The 16,994-nt window shown below is 44.3% G+C and overlaps 1 protein-coding gene across 2 annotated transcripts in view; it reads right to left on the reverse strand.

Annotated features, from left to right (window-relative positions):
* LOC135529330 (mdm2-binding protein-like) overlaps positions 1-16,797 on the reverse strand; it is a 59,716-nt gene extending 42,919 nt beyond the window's left edge. For both annotated transcript variants that reach the window (XM_064958115.1, XM_064958116.1), the window contains exons 1-8: positions 16,640-16,797; positions 16,382-16,465; positions 16,170-16,243; positions 14,185-14,327; positions 13,532-13,590; positions 12,578-12,722; positions 12,292-12,406; positions 2,977-3,099 (exon numbers count right to left, since the gene is read on the reverse strand). In XM_064958115.1, coding sequence (XP_064814187.1) covers positions 2,977-3,099; positions 12,292-12,406; positions 12,578-12,722; positions 13,532-13,590; positions 14,185-14,327; positions 16,170-16,243; positions 16,382-16,465; positions 16,640-16,697 — 801 coding nt within the window. In that variant the 5' untranslated portion in view covers positions 16,698-16,797. The remainder of the gene's footprint in view (positions 1-2,976; positions 3,100-12,291; positions 12,407-12,577; positions 12,723-13,531; positions 13,591-14,184; positions 14,328-16,169; positions 16,244-16,381; positions 16,466-16,639) is intronic.
* Positions 16,798-16,994: the final 197 nt, after the last annotated feature.

Consider the following 16,994-nt stretch of genomic DNA (forward strand, 5'->3'; position numbering starts at 1 on the left):
ACCATATCCCCTATCTAGTACACCACACACACCATATCCCCTATCTACACAGTACACCACACACACCATATCCCCTATCTACACAGTACACCACACACACCATATCCCCTATCTAGTACACCACACACCCCATATCCCCTATATAGTACACCACACACACCAAATCCCCTATATAGTACACCACACACACACCATATCCCCTATCTAGTACACCACACACACCATATCCCCTATCTAGTACACCACACACACCATATCCCCTATCTAGTACACCACACACCCCATATCCCCTATATAGTACACCACACACACCAAATCCCCTATATAGTACACCACACACACACCATATCCCCTATCTAGTACACCACACACACCATATCCCCTATCCACACAGTACACCACACACACCATATCCCCTATCCACACAGTACACCACACACACCATATCCCCTATCTAGTACACCACACACACACCATATCCCCTATCTAGTACACCACACACACCATATCCCCTATCTAGTATACCACACACACCATATCCCCTATCTAGTACACCACACACACCATATCCCCTATCTAGTACACCACACACACCATATCCCCTATCTAGTACACCACACACACCATATCCCCTATCTAGTACACCACACACACCATATCCCCTATCCACACAGTACACCACACACACCATATCCCCTATCCACACAGTACACCACCCACACACACCATATCCCCTATCTAGTACACCACACACACCATATCCCCTATCTAGTACACTACACACACCATATCCCCTATCTAGTACACCACACACACCATATCCCCTATCTACACAGTACACCACACACACCATATCCCCTATCTAGTACACCACACACACCATATCCCCTATCTAGTACACCACACACACCATATCCCCTATCTAGTACACTACACACACCATATCCCCTATCTAGTACACCACACACACCATATCCCCTATCTACACAGTACACCACACACACCATATCCCCTATACACACAGTACACTACACACACCATATGGGGCGGCAGTGTAGCCTAGTGGTTAGAGCATTGGACTAGTAACTGAAAGGTTGCAAATCCCCGAGCTGACAAGGTACAAAATCTGTCGTTCTGCCCCTGAACAGGCAGTTAACCCACTGTTCCTAGGCTGTCATTGAAAATAAGAATTTGTTCTTAACTGACTTGCCTGGTTAAATAAAGGTAAAAAAAAATATATATATAGTACACTATATATATATATATATATATCCCATATACACACAGTACACTACACACACCATATCCCCTATATAGTGCACTACTCAGACACCCTATCCCCTATATAGTACACTACACACACCATATGCCATATATAGTACACTACACACACCCTATCCCCTATATAGTACACTACACACACCCTATATAGTGCAGTACCTTGAACCTCCTCCACCACAACACCCACCTCTCTCCTTCAGTTCCACAGAGACAGCAGATGGTTAGTCATGGTCTCAACAACACCATAAACACAGAACATCAGCACAATTACTTTCACCACAATCACACTCTCCCAGAACCACAATAATCATCATCATAGATACTGTCTGGCACGGAACAAAAAGGAATTTAACTAGCTAATCAATATGGGTGTTGTAAATCAGCTGTGTGTACCACGAGTAAACAGACCAAGAGTTTAATAACTTAGCGTGTGTGTCCATCGCTACTTAGAACAGCCATGATTCATCTGTAGTGGAAAACTCATTAGAGCAACACTCTTATGACAACAAAGCCTGGAGCGGAGAGACAGCAACATGGACTCTCTCTCTCTCTCTCTCTCTCTCTCTCTCTCTCTCTCTCTCTCTCTCTCTCTCTCTCTCTCTCTCTCTCTCTCTCTCTCTCTCTCTCTCTCTCTCTCTCTCTCTCTCTCTCTCTCTCTCTCTCTCTCTCTCTCTCTCTCTCTCTCTCTCTCTCTCTCTCTCTCTCTCTCTCTCTCTCTCTCTCTCTCTCTCTCTCTCTCTCTCTCTCTCTCTCTCTCTCTCTCTCTCTCTCTCTCTCTCTCTCTCTCTCTCTCTCTCTCTCTCTCTCTCTCTCTCTCTCTCTCTCTCTCTCTCTCTCTCTCTCTCTCTCTCTCTCTCTCTCTCTCTCTCTCTCTCTCTCTCTCTCTCAAAACACGTGTTTACAAGGCAGTGTCTCCGTGAGTAAAGATGCTTACTCTGGTGGTAGGACAGTGAGTCAGTAGCAGACAGAACTGGAAGGATGGAGGTAGGGAAGGACAGTGAGTCAGTAGCAGACAGAACTGGAAGGATGGAGGTAGGGAAGGACAGTGAGTCAGTAGCAGACAGAACTGGAAGGTTGGAGGTAGGGTAGGACAGTGAGGGGTGGGGTCGGATAGGATAAGGTGGGGTAGAATGAGGTGGGATAGGATGAGGTGGGGTAGTATAGGATAGGGTGGGGTAGGATAGGGTGGGGTTGGTTCGGGTGGGGTAGGATAGGATAGGATAAGGTGGGGTAGGATCGGGTGGGGTAGGATGAGGTGGGGTAGTTAGGATAGGGTGGGGTAGGTTCGGGTATGATAGGATAGGGTGGGGTAGGATAGGATAGGATAGGATAAGGTGGGGTAGGATAGGATAAGGTGGGGTAGGATAGGATAAGGTGGGGTAGGATAGGATAAGGTGGGGTAGGATAGGATAAGGTGGGGTAGGATAGGATAAGGTGGGGTAGGATCGGGTGGGGTAGGGTAGGTTCGGGTGGGGTAGGATAGGATAAGGTGGGGTATGATCGGGTGTGGTAGCATCGGATAGGGTGGGGTAGGTTAGGGTAGGATGGGGTGGGGTAGGATAAGGTGGGGTAGGTTAGGGTGGGGTAGGATCGGATAGGGTAGGTTTGGGTGGGGTAGGATAGGATAAGGTGGGGTAGGTTAGGGTAGGATCAGATAGGGTGGGGTAGGATAAGGTGGGGAGTAGGACTACTCACCTCTAAGTGTAGCTTGTGGTCAGAGTTGTTATGGGATCCTGGAGTAGAAGGCAGCAGGCTGTACCGTGTCTCTCTGTCCTGGGCTCGGAGGGAGAAGCCTTCAAACCTCACCTCAGAGGCAAACTGTTAGACCGCACAGGAGAGAAATCAATAGGACAGCATCGTTAGTGAACTCAAACTGGGTTTCCATTTTAGAAAAGAGATTTCCCAAGACAGCCTGTTCTCACTGTAATCAACACCCAAGACATTTTAAAAGAGCGTAAGCTAATTTACTGCATTTCTATACCATTTAAAAACAAATAAAAATATATTTTGGAGAGCAGCAAAAATGACCCCTGCTTTTATCACATTGGTTGAGCGATTAGTGCATTTTGATGTCGGTTCAGTTTCATTACAACAAAAAAATTATCACAATTTTCGATTTCGTTTATTTTGTTAAACATGCACTACGCAATCTGTGGGTTGAATGCTGGAACACAGAATAAAATTCCCATGATTGCTCATTAATGATTCACATTACTTTAGCATTATATTTCAGTCGTCTATATTACATTTGCTTTTTTTGATGACTATAATTTCATTCCGTCACCATCTCATCTGTATAGAGCCTTTGCTGTCTTGACAAAATCCATATTTTATTAGTTCTTTCAATGAAATAAGGCACACTTGTATGACTGCTGAATAGCAACGATCAATCACTTAGATCATGTATTTTCAGATAGAGATTCCTTTGAAGCAACTGCCCTCTACCCCTCTCAATCGCACGTTTTTCTGTATCTTCTCTTGCACCACACAGACCGGACAAGCAGGCGAGCAAATGATTATGGTCAATGTCGTTAATTACCATGTAATGTAGAATATTAGCCTGTTGGAAACTACAACTCCCTACTACATCGCACAGTTGGGCTTGATCAAATTTATCTCTAGAGAAACTGCGCATTGATCTCACCCCCCCCCCCCCCACAAAAAAAATGGAATTAAAATAATTGACCATGGTGCTTGCCTACGGAGCTGTGAGGGGAACGGCACCGCAGTACCTCCAGGCTCTGATCAGGCCCTACACCCAAGCAAGGGCACTGCGTTCATCCACCTCTGGCCTGCTCGCCTCCCTACCACTGAGGAAGTACAGTTCCCGCTCAGCCCAGTCAAAACTGTTCGCTGCTCTGGCCCCCCAATGGTGGAACAAACTCCCTCACGACGCCAGGACAGCGGAGTCAATCACCACCTTCCGGAGACACCTGAAACCCCTCCTCTTCAAGGAATACCTAGGATAGGATAAGTAATCCTTCTCACCCCCCCCCTTAATGATTTAGATGCACTATTGTAAAGTGGCTGTTCCACTGGATGTCAGAAGGTGAATTCACCAATTTGTAAGTCGCTCTGGATAAGAGCGTCTGCTAAATGACTTAAATGTAAATGTAAATATAATTGAACAGATATTTTTATTAAGTTGTTCTGTCCTTGAGCGGTTGTCTAATAATGTTCTGTATGATGTCATGTTTCATGTTCTGTGTTGGACCCCAGGAAGAGTAGCTGCTGCTTTCTCAACAGCTAAATGGGGATCCTAATAAAATACCGAATATCAAAAATATTGGTCCAATCAGTTGTTTAAAAACTGAAAAACAAGATAAATTTCATTACCAAACACATAACCTATTAGCTATACAATTAGCCACTACACATTACCTCACATTAACTCCACCAGGATTAAAAACTATCATTTAATACAGACAGACGGATCTGTTACTAGAAAAACTATTTTATTAACAAAAAGGTAAACAAATACATTTGCTTTACATAACTTTTTTGTTGTTGCAGTTTTACAGCTAATTTCCTGTAAGTCTACACATTTTGCCATGTGGTGGGGAGACATTTCTTCCATTTTAAAGCACATTCTCTGTAAGTCTACACATTTTGCCATGGGGTGGGGAGACATTTCTTCCATTTTAAAGCACATTCTCTGCAAGTCTACACATTTTGCCATGGGGTGGGGAGACATTTCTTCCATTTTAAAGTACATTCTCTGTAAGTCTACACATTTTGCCATGGGGTGGGGAGACATTTCTTCCATTTTAAAGTACATTCTCTGTAAGTCTACACATTTTGCCATGGGGTGGGGAGACATTTCTTCCATTTTAAAGTACATTCTCTGTAAGTCTACACATTTTGCCATGGGGTGGGGAGACATTTCTTCCATTTTAAAGCACATTCTCTGTAAGTCTACACATTTTGCCATGGGGTGGGGAGACATTTCTTCCATTTTAAAGTACATTCTCTGCAAGTCTACACATTTTGCCATGGGGTAGGGAGACATTTCTTCCATTTTAAAGCACATTCTCTGCAAGTTTACACATTTTGCCATGGGGTGGGGAGACATTTCTTCCATTTTAAAGTACATTCTCTGTAAGTCTACACATTTTGCCATGGAGTGGGGAGACATTTCTTCAATTTTAAAGTGCATTCTCTGTAAGTCTACACATTTTGCCATGGGGTGGGGAGACATTTCTTCCATTTTAAAGTACATTCTCTGTAAGTCTACACATTTTGCTATGGGGTGGGGAGACATTTCTTCCATTTTAAAGTACATTCTCTGTAAGTCTACACATTTTGCCATGGGGTGGGGAGACATTTCTTCCATTTTAAAGTACATTCTCTGCAAGTCTACACATTTTGCCATGACTTATGCCATGTTAACATGATTTTTGAGTGAGATTGACTTGGCAAAATCAAATGGGGGCCCCTGGAGGTCAGGGCCCCTGGGCACGTTGCCTAGTGGATAATTCAGCAAAGATTACTACAAGTTTAGATAACTGGCTAGACTAACTAACCAATAACAAAATTATATACCTTTCTAACTGATATGAGTTAATTGAGTGACTGTCAGTGAGTGACATAAAATTGTGTAAATTAAGAAATTGTGCACCTTGTGTATTCTACTAATCTAACTCTCAACAATATAATCGAGACTCCGACTGAGTTCCTAAAACAAAATATAATTATATATACATACAGTGGGCTCCAAAATGACTGGCACCATGACTGGCAATGAACAAACAATACTTCAAAATATATAAACAATATCATTATAGAGAAACTCAAAATATTGTGAGAAATACTGTACTTTATTAATGTTCCAATGGAACCCACCAAAATCATACAATTATTTAATACAAAATCAATTTCACCAAAATCAAGGTTTCATAATTATTGGAACTCCTCACTTAGTACTTAGTGTCACCACCTCTGGCAAGGATAACAGCAAGGAGCCTCTTCCTGTAATGCTTGACGAGGTTCAGCAACACATTTGGAGGGATTTCGGACCATTCCTCTATGCAGATCCTTTCAAGATCCTTCGCATTCTTGGGTTTGTGCTTATCAACTTCCCTCTTCCACTCAGCACACAGGTTTTCCATTGGATTTAGGTCCATCAACTGAGATGGCCATGGCAGGACATTGATTTTGTTGTTTGTTTGGGTCTCATCTGACCAGAGCACCTTCTTCCAATCATGATTTAAATTACGTTTGGCAAACTCTAAGCGCTTGCGTCTGTGTCTTGGGGTCATTAAGGGCTTTCATCTGGCAACCCTTCCAAAGAGCCTGTGGAGTCTGATGGGGCTTTCATCTGGCAACCCTTCCAAAGAGCCTGTGGAGATGGAGTCTGATGGGGCTTTCATCTGGCAACCCTTCCAAAGAGCCTGTGGATGTGGAGTCTGATGGGGCTTTCATCTGGCAACGCTTCCAAAGAGCCTGTGGAGGTGGAGTCTGATGGGGCTTTCATCTGGCAACCCTTCCAAAGAGCCTGTGGAGATGGAGTCTGATGGGGCTTTCATCTGGCAACCCTTCCAAAGAGCCTGTGGAGATGGAGTCTGATGGGGCTTTCATCTGGCAACCCTTCCAAAGAGCCTGTGGAGATGGAGTCTGATGGGGCTTTCATCTGGCAACGCTTCCAAAGAGCCTGTGGAGGTGGAGTCTGATGGGGCTTTCATCTGGCAACCCTTCCAAAGAGCCTGTGGAGATGGAGTCTGATGGGGCTTTCATCTGGCAACCCTTCCAAAGAGCCTGTGGAGATGGAGTCTGATGGGGCTTTCATCTGGCAACCCTTCCAAAGAGCCTGTGGAGGTGGAGTCTGATGGGGCTTTCATCTGGCAACCCTTCCAAAGAGCCTGTGGAGATGGAGTCTGATGGGGCTTTCATCTGGCAACCCTTCCAAAGAGCCTGTGGAGATGGAGTCTGATGGGGCTTTCATCTGGCAACCCTTCCAAAGAGCCTGTGGAGATGGAGTCTGATGGGGCTTTCATCTGGCAACCCTTCCAAAGAGCCTGTGGAGGTGGAGTCTGATGGGGCTTTCATCTGGCAACGCTTCCAAAGAGCCTGTGGAGGTGGAGTCTGATGGGGCTTTCATCTGGCAACGCTTCCAAAGAGCCTGTGGAGGTGGAGTCTGATGGGGCTTTCATCTGGCAACCCTTCCAAAGAGCCTGTGGAGATGGAGTCTGATGGGGCTTTCATCTGGCAACCCTTCCAAAGAGCCTGTGGAGGTGGAGTCTGATGGGGCTTTCATCTGGCAACCCTTCCAAAGAGCCTGTGGAGATGGAGTCTGATGGGGCTTTCATCTGGCAACCCTTCCAAAGAGCCTGTGGAGATGGAGTCTGATGGGGCTTTCATCTGGCAACCCTTCCAAAGAGCCTGTGGATGTGGAGTCTGATGGGGCTTTCATCTGGCAACCCTTCCAAAGAGCCTGTGGAGATGGAGTCTGATGGGGCTTTCATCTGGCAACCCTTCCAAAGAGCCTGTGGATATGGAGGTAGAGGTGGAGTCTGATGGGGCTTTCATCTGGCAACCCTTCCAAAGAGCCTGTGGATATGGAGGTGGAGGTGGAGTCTGATGGGGCTTTCATCTGGCAACCCTTCCAAAGAGCCTGTGGATATGGAGGTGGAGGTGGAGTCTGATGGGGCTTTCATCTGGCAACGCTTCCAAAGAGCCTGTGGATGTGGAGGTGGAGGTGGAGTCTGATGGGGCTTTCATCTGGCAACCCTTCCAACGAGCCTGTGGAGGTGGAGTCTGATGGGGCTTTCATCTGGCAACCCTTCCAACGAGCCTGTGGAGGTGGAGTCTGATGGGGCTTTCATCTGGCAACCCTTCCAAAGAGCCTGTGGAGGTAGAGTCTGATGGTGCTTTTTTAAACCTGGTGACCCCGAGACGCCACGAAGGACTGCAATTCTTTCACAGTGATTTCACAGTGATTCTTGGGGATTTTGTTGCTTCTCTCACCATCCTCCTCCATTCCTGGGGGGCAAAATGCATTTGCATCCTCGACCCGTGAGGTTTTCAACTGTACCATATCTTTTGAATGTTTTAATAACTGCCCCAGCAGTGCTCAGTGGTATATTCAATTGTTTGTGGATCTTCTTATAGCCATTACCAGATTTATGAAGGTCTACGACCATCTGTCCCTTTTGAACTGCCAGGTCTTTTCTTCATGGTGTTGAATGACAAAGGGATATTACATGAGTGTTCTCATTTTTATACCCTAGTGAAACAGGAAGTGATGTAATGGCTCAATATAGTTCCTTAACACTTAGATAAACTTTAATAAGTGGAATATAATTCCTGGTTTAATTTTGGTAGATGTTAATTACAATAATATTTAAGGGTGCCATTAATTGTGAAACCTTGATTTGCAGGACATTGATTTTTAATTAAATCAATAAATGATTTTGTTGGGGTTCATTGAAACATTAATACAGTACAGTATTTTTCACACGTTGATATTTTGAGTTTATCTCCATAATTAGATTGTTTATATTTTTTAAATATTGTTTGTGCATTGCCAGTCAGGGTGTCAGTCATTTTGGAGCCGACAGTATATGTATATACAGTGGGGCAAAAAGGTATTTAGTCAGCCACTTAAAAAGATGAGAGGCCTGTAATTTTCATCATAGATACACTTCAACTATGACAGACAAAATGAGAAGAAAAAAAAATCCAGAAAAATCACATTGTAGGATTTTTTATGAATTTATTTGCAAATTATGGTGGAAAATAAGTATTCACAACGCGTCTATCAACTCTCATTGAGTACGAGCAGTACCAAGGCGGATCTACAATCAATAACGGCTGAGTCATAAGAGACTGGGGTTTGGGTTCAGGGCCAGGCACAGCCTGTTCTCATGCCCCCCCTGTGTGCCAGTCAGGGGGCTGGGTGAAGAGGTGAGTAACCCTGGCATGGTCCAGCGTGCTAGCCAGGGGGCTCTGGATTTGCAGTGACCCTTAACCCCTGACTCTAGGCCCAGAAAGGCCTCCAGACAGAAGAGCCCATCATTACAGCCCTAGGCTTGGCACACACTGAGCACCCTGACCCACACATGACCCCTATACATTCTCCTAGGGCGGCATAATCTACAGAGCATTCAGAAAGTATTCAGGCCACTTCCTTTTTTCCACATTTTGTTACATTACAGCCTCTTCCCCCTCAGGAGACTGAAAAGATTAGGCATGGGTCCTCGGATCCTCAAACAGTTCTACAGCTGCACCATCGAGAGCATCCTGACTGGTTGCATCACTGCTTGGTATGGCAACTGCTCGGCCTCCGACCGCAAGGCACTACAAAGGGTAGTGTGTACGGCCCAGCACATCACTGGGGCCAAGCTTCCTGCCATCCAGAACCTCTATACCAGGCGGTGTCAGAGGAAGGCCCTAAAAATGGTCAAAGACTCCAGCCACCCTAGTCATGGACTGTTCTCTCTGCTACCACACGGCAAGCGGTACCGGAGCACGAAGTCTATGTCCAAGAGGCTTCTAAACAGCTTCTACCCCCAAGCCATAAGACTCCTGAACATCTAATCAAATGACTATTTGCATTGCCCCCCTCCCTCTTTTACACTGCTGCTACTCTCTGTTTATTATCCATGCATAGTCACTTTAACTCTACCTTAATGTACATTACCTCGACTAACTGGTGCCCCTGCACATTGACTCCGTACCGGTACCCCCTGTATATAGCCTCCACATTGACTCTGTACCGGTATCCCCTGTATATAGCCCCCACATTGACTCTGTACCGGTACCCCCTGTATATAACCTCCACATTGACTCTGTACCGTAACACCCTGTGTATAGCCTCCACATTGACTCTGTACCGTAATACCCTGTGTATAGCCTCCACATTGACTCTGTACCGTAACACCCTGTATATAGCCTACACATTGACTCTGTACCGTAACACCCTGTATATAGCCTCCACATTGACTCTGTACCGTAACACCCTGTATATAGCCTCCACATTGACTCTGTACCGTAACACCCTGTATATAGCCTCCACATTGACTCTGTACCGTAACACCCTGTATATAGCCTCCACATTGACTCTGTACCGTAACACCCTGTATATAGCCTCCACATTGACTCTGTACCGTAACACCCTGTATATAGCCTCCACATTGACTCTGTACCGTAACACCCTGTATATAGCCTCCACATTGACTCTGTACCGTAACACCCTGTATATAGCCTCCACATTGACTCTGTACCGTAACACCCTGTATATAGCCTCCACATTGACTCTATTTTACTGCTGCTCTTTTTGTCTTACTTTTATTTCTTTTATTCTTTTTATTCTTAAAACTGCATTGTTGGTAAGAGCTTGTTAGTAAGCATTTCACTGTAAGGTCTAAACCTGTTGTATTTGACACGTGATAAATAAAATTTATTTGATTTATTCTAAAATGAATTAAATAAAAAAATGTCTCAATCTACACATACTACCCCAGAATGACAAAGCAAAAACAGTTTAGAAATGTTAGCAAATGTATTAAATATAAAAAACAGAAATGCCTTATTTACCTAAATATTCAGACACTTTTCTATGAGACTTGAAATTGAGTTCGGGTGCATTTTGTTTTATTTTTTTATTTAACCTTAATTTAACTGTTTCCATTGATCATTCTTGAGATGTTTCTACAACTTGGAGTCCACCGGTCTTAAATTCAATTGATTGAAGATTTGGAAAGGCCTGTCTATATGGTCCTACAGTTGACAGTGCATGTCAGAGGAAACACCAAGCCATGAGGTCAAAGGAATTGTCCGTAGAGCTAACGGGACAGGATTGTGTCGAGGCACAGATCTGGGGAAAGGTACCAAACAATTTCTGCAGCATTGAAGGTCCCCAAGAACACAGTGGCCTCCGTCATTCTTAAATGGAAGAAGTTTGGAACCACCAAGACTCTTCCTACAGCTTGCCGCCCGGCCAAACTGAGCAATCAGGGGAGAAGGGCCTTGGTCAGGGAGGTGACCAAGAACCCGATGGTCACTCTGACAGAACTCCAGAGTTCCTCTGTGGAAGCCACTCCTCAGTAAAAGACACACAAAAGCCTGCATAGAGTTTGCCAAAAGGCACCTAAATATTCTCAGACCATGAGAAACAAGATTCTCTGGTCTGATGAAACCAAGATTGAACTCTTTGGCCTGAATGCCAAGTGTCACATTTGGAGGAAACCTGGCACCATCCCTACGGTGCAGCATGGTGGCAGCATCATGCTGTGGGGATGTTTTTCAGCGGCAGGGACTGGGAGACTAGTCAGGATCAAGGGAAAGATGAACGGAGCAAAGTACAGAGAGATCCTTGATGAAAACCTGCTCCAGATCGCTCAGCACCTCAGACTGGGACGAATGTTCACCTTCCAACAGGACGACTCTATGCAAACAGCCAAGACAATGCAGGAGTGGCTTCTGGACAAGTCTCTGAATGTCCTTGAGTGGCCCAGCTAGAGCCCGGACTTGAACCCGATCAAACATCACTAGAGAGACCTGAAAATAGCTGTGCAGTGACATTCCCCATCCAACCTGACAGAGCATGAGAGGATCTGCAGAGAAGAATGGGAGAAACTCCCCAAATACAGGTGTGCCAAGCTTGTAGCGTCATACCCAAGAAGACTCGAGGCTGTAATCGCTGTCAAAGGTGCTTTAACAAAGTACTGAGTAAAGGATCTGAATATTTATCTAAATGTGATATTTCTGTTATTTTATTGTTAATAAATTTGCAAAAAAATCTAAACCTGTTTTTGCTTTGTCATTATGGGGTTGTGTGTGCAGATGGGGGGGGGCAATTTAATCCATTTTAGAATAAGGCTGTAACGTAACAAAATGTGGAAAAGGTCAATACCTTCAGAATGCACTGTTCATCATATTGTAATAGTTAAAATACACCCACGTTCCTTTCACATTGCTGATTTACTAACAAACACCCCCTAGTGGTCAAGTATATAGATACAACAGTCAAAATATTTGTAAAAGCCATTCTGAATGACTAAATAATCTTACCTTTTTCTCTCTGATGAGAACACCTCCTCTCCATAACTCCCTCTCATCAATACAGGTCATGATGTTACTGGGATGTACTACTCTGGCTGACAGGTTAGAGGCTGGCTTCTGCCACCTGGAGGAACAAGCAAAAGAAAGATAAACTGATGTCTATCTGTGTATTTCCCCATTTAACAACTCTATGCTGCCCTCTAGTGGTACAATGGAGATCACACAGGTAGAACTGTTGGGAGGATTCCAGTGTCAACTGGGCTTGTCATTTTGTATAATAATTCTTTGTCCTTACCCAGCGTGGTGTTCAGTCACTATGGTCATCTTGGCTGTGTGCCATGTCTGCATGTGTTTCAACGAGCCAATCACAGGGAGGAAGTCCTTCAGCTGAGGAGCTTCTTCAGCAAAACCCAGAAATATCACATCGAACAGAGCTTTTCCTGCAGGAGAAACAGTCAGTCATAAAACACCTAGTAAACTGACACAAATATTACATCTAGGAGAAACAGAGTCAGCTATAAAACACCTAGTAAACTGACAAATATTACATCTTGGAGAAACAGTCAGCCATAAAACACCTAGTAAACTGACAAATATTACATCTTGGAGAAACAGTCAGCCATAAAACACCTAGTAAAGTGACAAATATTACATCTAGGAGAAACAGTCAGCCATAAAACACCTAGTAAAGTGACAAATATTACATCTAGGAGAAACAGTCAGCCATAAAACACCTAGTAAACTGACACAAATATTACATCTAGGAGAAACAGAGTCAGCTATAAAACACCTAGTAAACTGACACAAATATTACATCTAGGAGAAAGAGTCAGCTATAAAACACCTAGTAAACTGACAAATATTACATCTAGGAGAAACAGAGTCAGCTATAAAACACCTAGTAAACTGACACAAATATTACATCTAGGAGAAACAGAGTCAGCTATAAAACACCTAGTAAACTGACAAATATTACATCTAGGAGAAACAGAGTCAGCTATAAAACACCTAGTAAACTGACAAATATTACATCTAGGAGAAACAGTCAGCTATAAAACACCTAGTAAACTGACACAAATATCAGATCTAGCAGAGCTTTTCCTGGGAGAGAAAGAGAGGGGAACAGAGTCAGCTATAAAACACAACACAAGCCACGGCATGTAGGAAATATAGAGAACTCCTGGATAAGATATATAGAGGAATCTGTCTCGGTCTGGCCAAATGAACCAAGGTGAATGGAGTGAGTTACCTGGAGGGGGAAGCTTGTCTGTTAACAGGTGTAATCCCTCTGCTGCCTCTTCATACAACCTGCAGTCATCACAAATCAGAACTTTATTCATACAACTATTCACCCCTGACAGGGCACTACCTTCAATACAGCCAGGAAATGTGATATTGAGAAGTTCTAGAACATCTCAGAGGAAATCAGGTCAACTTTGTATGTTTGCTTAAACACTAGAGAAATAGTATTATGGAAGAGCACAGAGCTGGGATGTGCAACAGAATTAAAACAGGGCTCTATGCTGACCTGTTTCTCCTAAGTTGAAACATTTAGGAGGACAAAAATAAAATATTTGAGAAAGAGTGTTTTAATGATAAGAAATTACTAGACGTTTTTTTGGGGTGTTCTATGATAAATCAAGCACAATGTACCCTCAAATATTTGAGTCACTTAGGCGAGACAAAAATGTTCAGCTGGCCCTTTAAGGGTGGGAGGTTGCCGTGGTAACGGTGAAACTCACATGTCTGACTGAGTCCGAATCTCCAGGTCACTTCACACTTGTACATTTTACTCGCACATGTGCTCATACTTGACTTTTGCCGTTCGGCCACACATCTATTTTTAGTTGTCAATGTAAGTCTAATGGTGGCACTGTAGAGCCCTGTGAACATCACTCATACTGTGTCTGCTGTGGGTCAGGCTGGTCACTCTTCTCCTCCTGCTCATCCAGAGCACTGAGACAGGCCTCCATAGTCCTGGGGCTTTCCTCCTGCTCATCGTTCTTCTGACAACTACCCAGCTCCTCCCACTCTGTACTGCAGAACTACAACCAGAAACAGCAAGGATGGCAGTCAGTCAATGTGGTCAATAGGTGATGACAGGCAGCCAATAGGTGATGACAGTCAGCCAATAGGTGATGACAGTCAGCCAATAGGTGATGACAGTCAGCCAATAGGTGATGACAGTCAGCCAATAGTTGATGACAGTCAGCCAATAGGTGATGACAGTCAGCCAATAGGTGATGACAGTCAGCCAATAGGTGATGACAGTCAGCCAATGTGGTGGATAGGTTTGAGGACCCCCCCAAAGAAACAGAAGACTGTGATGAATGTGTCATGTATGACTGATGAAATGGTTGGATGTTGTGTTCAACAGTAGAAGCTGCTTGCGGAGCAGGACATAGGCAGACATCTCCACAAACACAAAGCAGGACATAGGCAGACATCTCCACAAACACAAAGCAGGACATAGGCAGACATCTCCACAAAGCAGGACATAGGCAGACATCTCCACAAAGCAGGACATAGGCAGACATCTCCACATCTCCACAAACACAAAGCAGGACATAGGCAGACATCTCCACAAAGCAGGACATAGGCAGACATCTCCACATCTCCACAAACACAAAGCAGGACATAGGCAGACATCTCCACAAAGCAGGACATAGGCAGACATCTCCACAAAGCAGGACATAGGTATACATCTCCACAAAGCAGGCCATAGGCAGACATCTCCACAAAGCAGGACATAGGCAGACATCTCCACAAAGCAGGACATAGGCAGACATCTCCACAAAGCAGGACATAGGCAGACATCTCCACAAAGCAGGACATAGGCAGACATCTCCACAAAGCAGGACATAGGCAGACATCTCCACAAAGCAGGACATAGGCAGACATCTCCACAAAGCAGGACATAGGCAGACATCTCCACAAAGCAGGACATAGGCAGACATCTCCACAAAGCAGGACATAGGCAGACATCTCCACATCTCCATAAACACAAAGCAGGACATAGGCAGACATCTTCACATCTCCATAAACACAAAGCAGGACATAGGCAGACATCTCCATAAACACAAAGCAGGACATAGGCAGACATCTCCACATCTCCATAAACACAAAGCAGGCCATAGGCAGACATCTCCACAAACACAAAGCAGGACATAGGCAGACATCTCCACAAACACAAAGCAGGACATAGGCAGACATCTCCACAAACACAAAGCAGGACATAGGCAGACATCTCCACAAAGCAGGACATAGGCAGACATCTCCACATCTCCACAAACACAAAGCAGGACATAGGCAGACATCTCCACAAACACAAAGCAGGACATAGGCAGACATCTCCACAAACACAAAGCAGGACATAGGCAGACATCTCCACAAAGCAGGACATAGGCAGACATCTCCACAAAGCAGGACATAGGCAGACATCTCCACAAAGCAGGACATAGGCAGACATCTCCACATCTCCATAAACACAAAGCAGGACATAGGCAGACATCTTCACATCTCCATAAACACAAAGCAGGACATAGGCAGACATCTCCATAAACACAAAGCAGGACATAGGCAGACATCTCCACATCTCCATAAACACAAAGCAGGCCATAGGCAGACATCTCCACATCTCCATAAACACAAAGCAGGCCATAGGCAGACATCTCCACATCTCCATAAACACAAAGCAGGACATAGGCAGACATCTCCACATCTCCATAAACACAAAGCAGGACATAGGCAGACATCTCCACATCTCCATAAACACAAAGCAGGACATAGGCAGACATCTCCACATCTCCATAAACACGAAACAGGACAGAGAAGGGTCAGAACGACATCCCTGATTAATACCAGACATTCCTTGACATGACACTTACCTGAGATGTCCCATGGCATGTCTGGACAGCAAAATACCACCTCTGTGAGGCTGGACCACCACTCAGAGAGCAGGCTTAGGAGGCAGAATGAGATGACAGAATCACATTTAGCAAATGTTACTTAACCCCTTACAATGTTTAAAAGCAGGTCGACATATTGCAATCGTTTCGGCAAGCAAGACACCTGACACACAAACAATGCATTTGCTTACCTGGAAACAGAGAAACCCTCCGTTTTGAATTACAACTGGCGATGCTCCCCAGTTTATCATAGATCTGTTTGACAGCCTCCAAAGCTGTAAAATAAACGATTACAATAATCCAAGAAGTTATGACTTACATTTACAAGAACACCACCATTGCTCATAGTATGTTTATCATCCTTTCTACTATAGATGGCTCTGCTGCTTCCTACTACAGTAGAAAACAACACGAAATCCGAGTCCGCGACAAAGATTTGGTTAACGTACCCTTCGCGCATTTATCCTCTCCTTGGTTAAAAGAAACAACTAGCACGTAACGATCCATTCCTCTGAATACTCTACCATCAGTGTTCAGTATAAATGTAAATAAAAAGTTGTGTGGACTTTTTTTCGTATTATACAATTCATTTCCGCGCGCTCTCTCTCTGGTGAAACGGAAGTTGTCACCAAGAGTTCTGGGGACGTCAAGGCGCGACTTCAAAATACAACCGGCGGGAAAATACATGTTTAATGACCATGAGCGATATTATCAAAACCAAATATTGTTTGGCATATTCTTTGATGGTTTTCTCCCTAAAATATACCAATATCATCGGTTACATATTATTCACCGAAAATGTAC

This window comes from Oncorhynchus masou, unplaced genomic scaffold (genome assembly GCF_036934945.1).
Source record: "Oncorhynchus masou masou isolate Uvic2021 unplaced genomic scaffold, UVic_Omas_1.1 unplaced_scaffold_1132, whole genome shotgun sequence".
NCBI classification, from domain to species: Eukaryota; Metazoa; Chordata; class Actinopteri; order Salmoniformes; family Salmonidae; genus Oncorhynchus; species Oncorhynchus masou.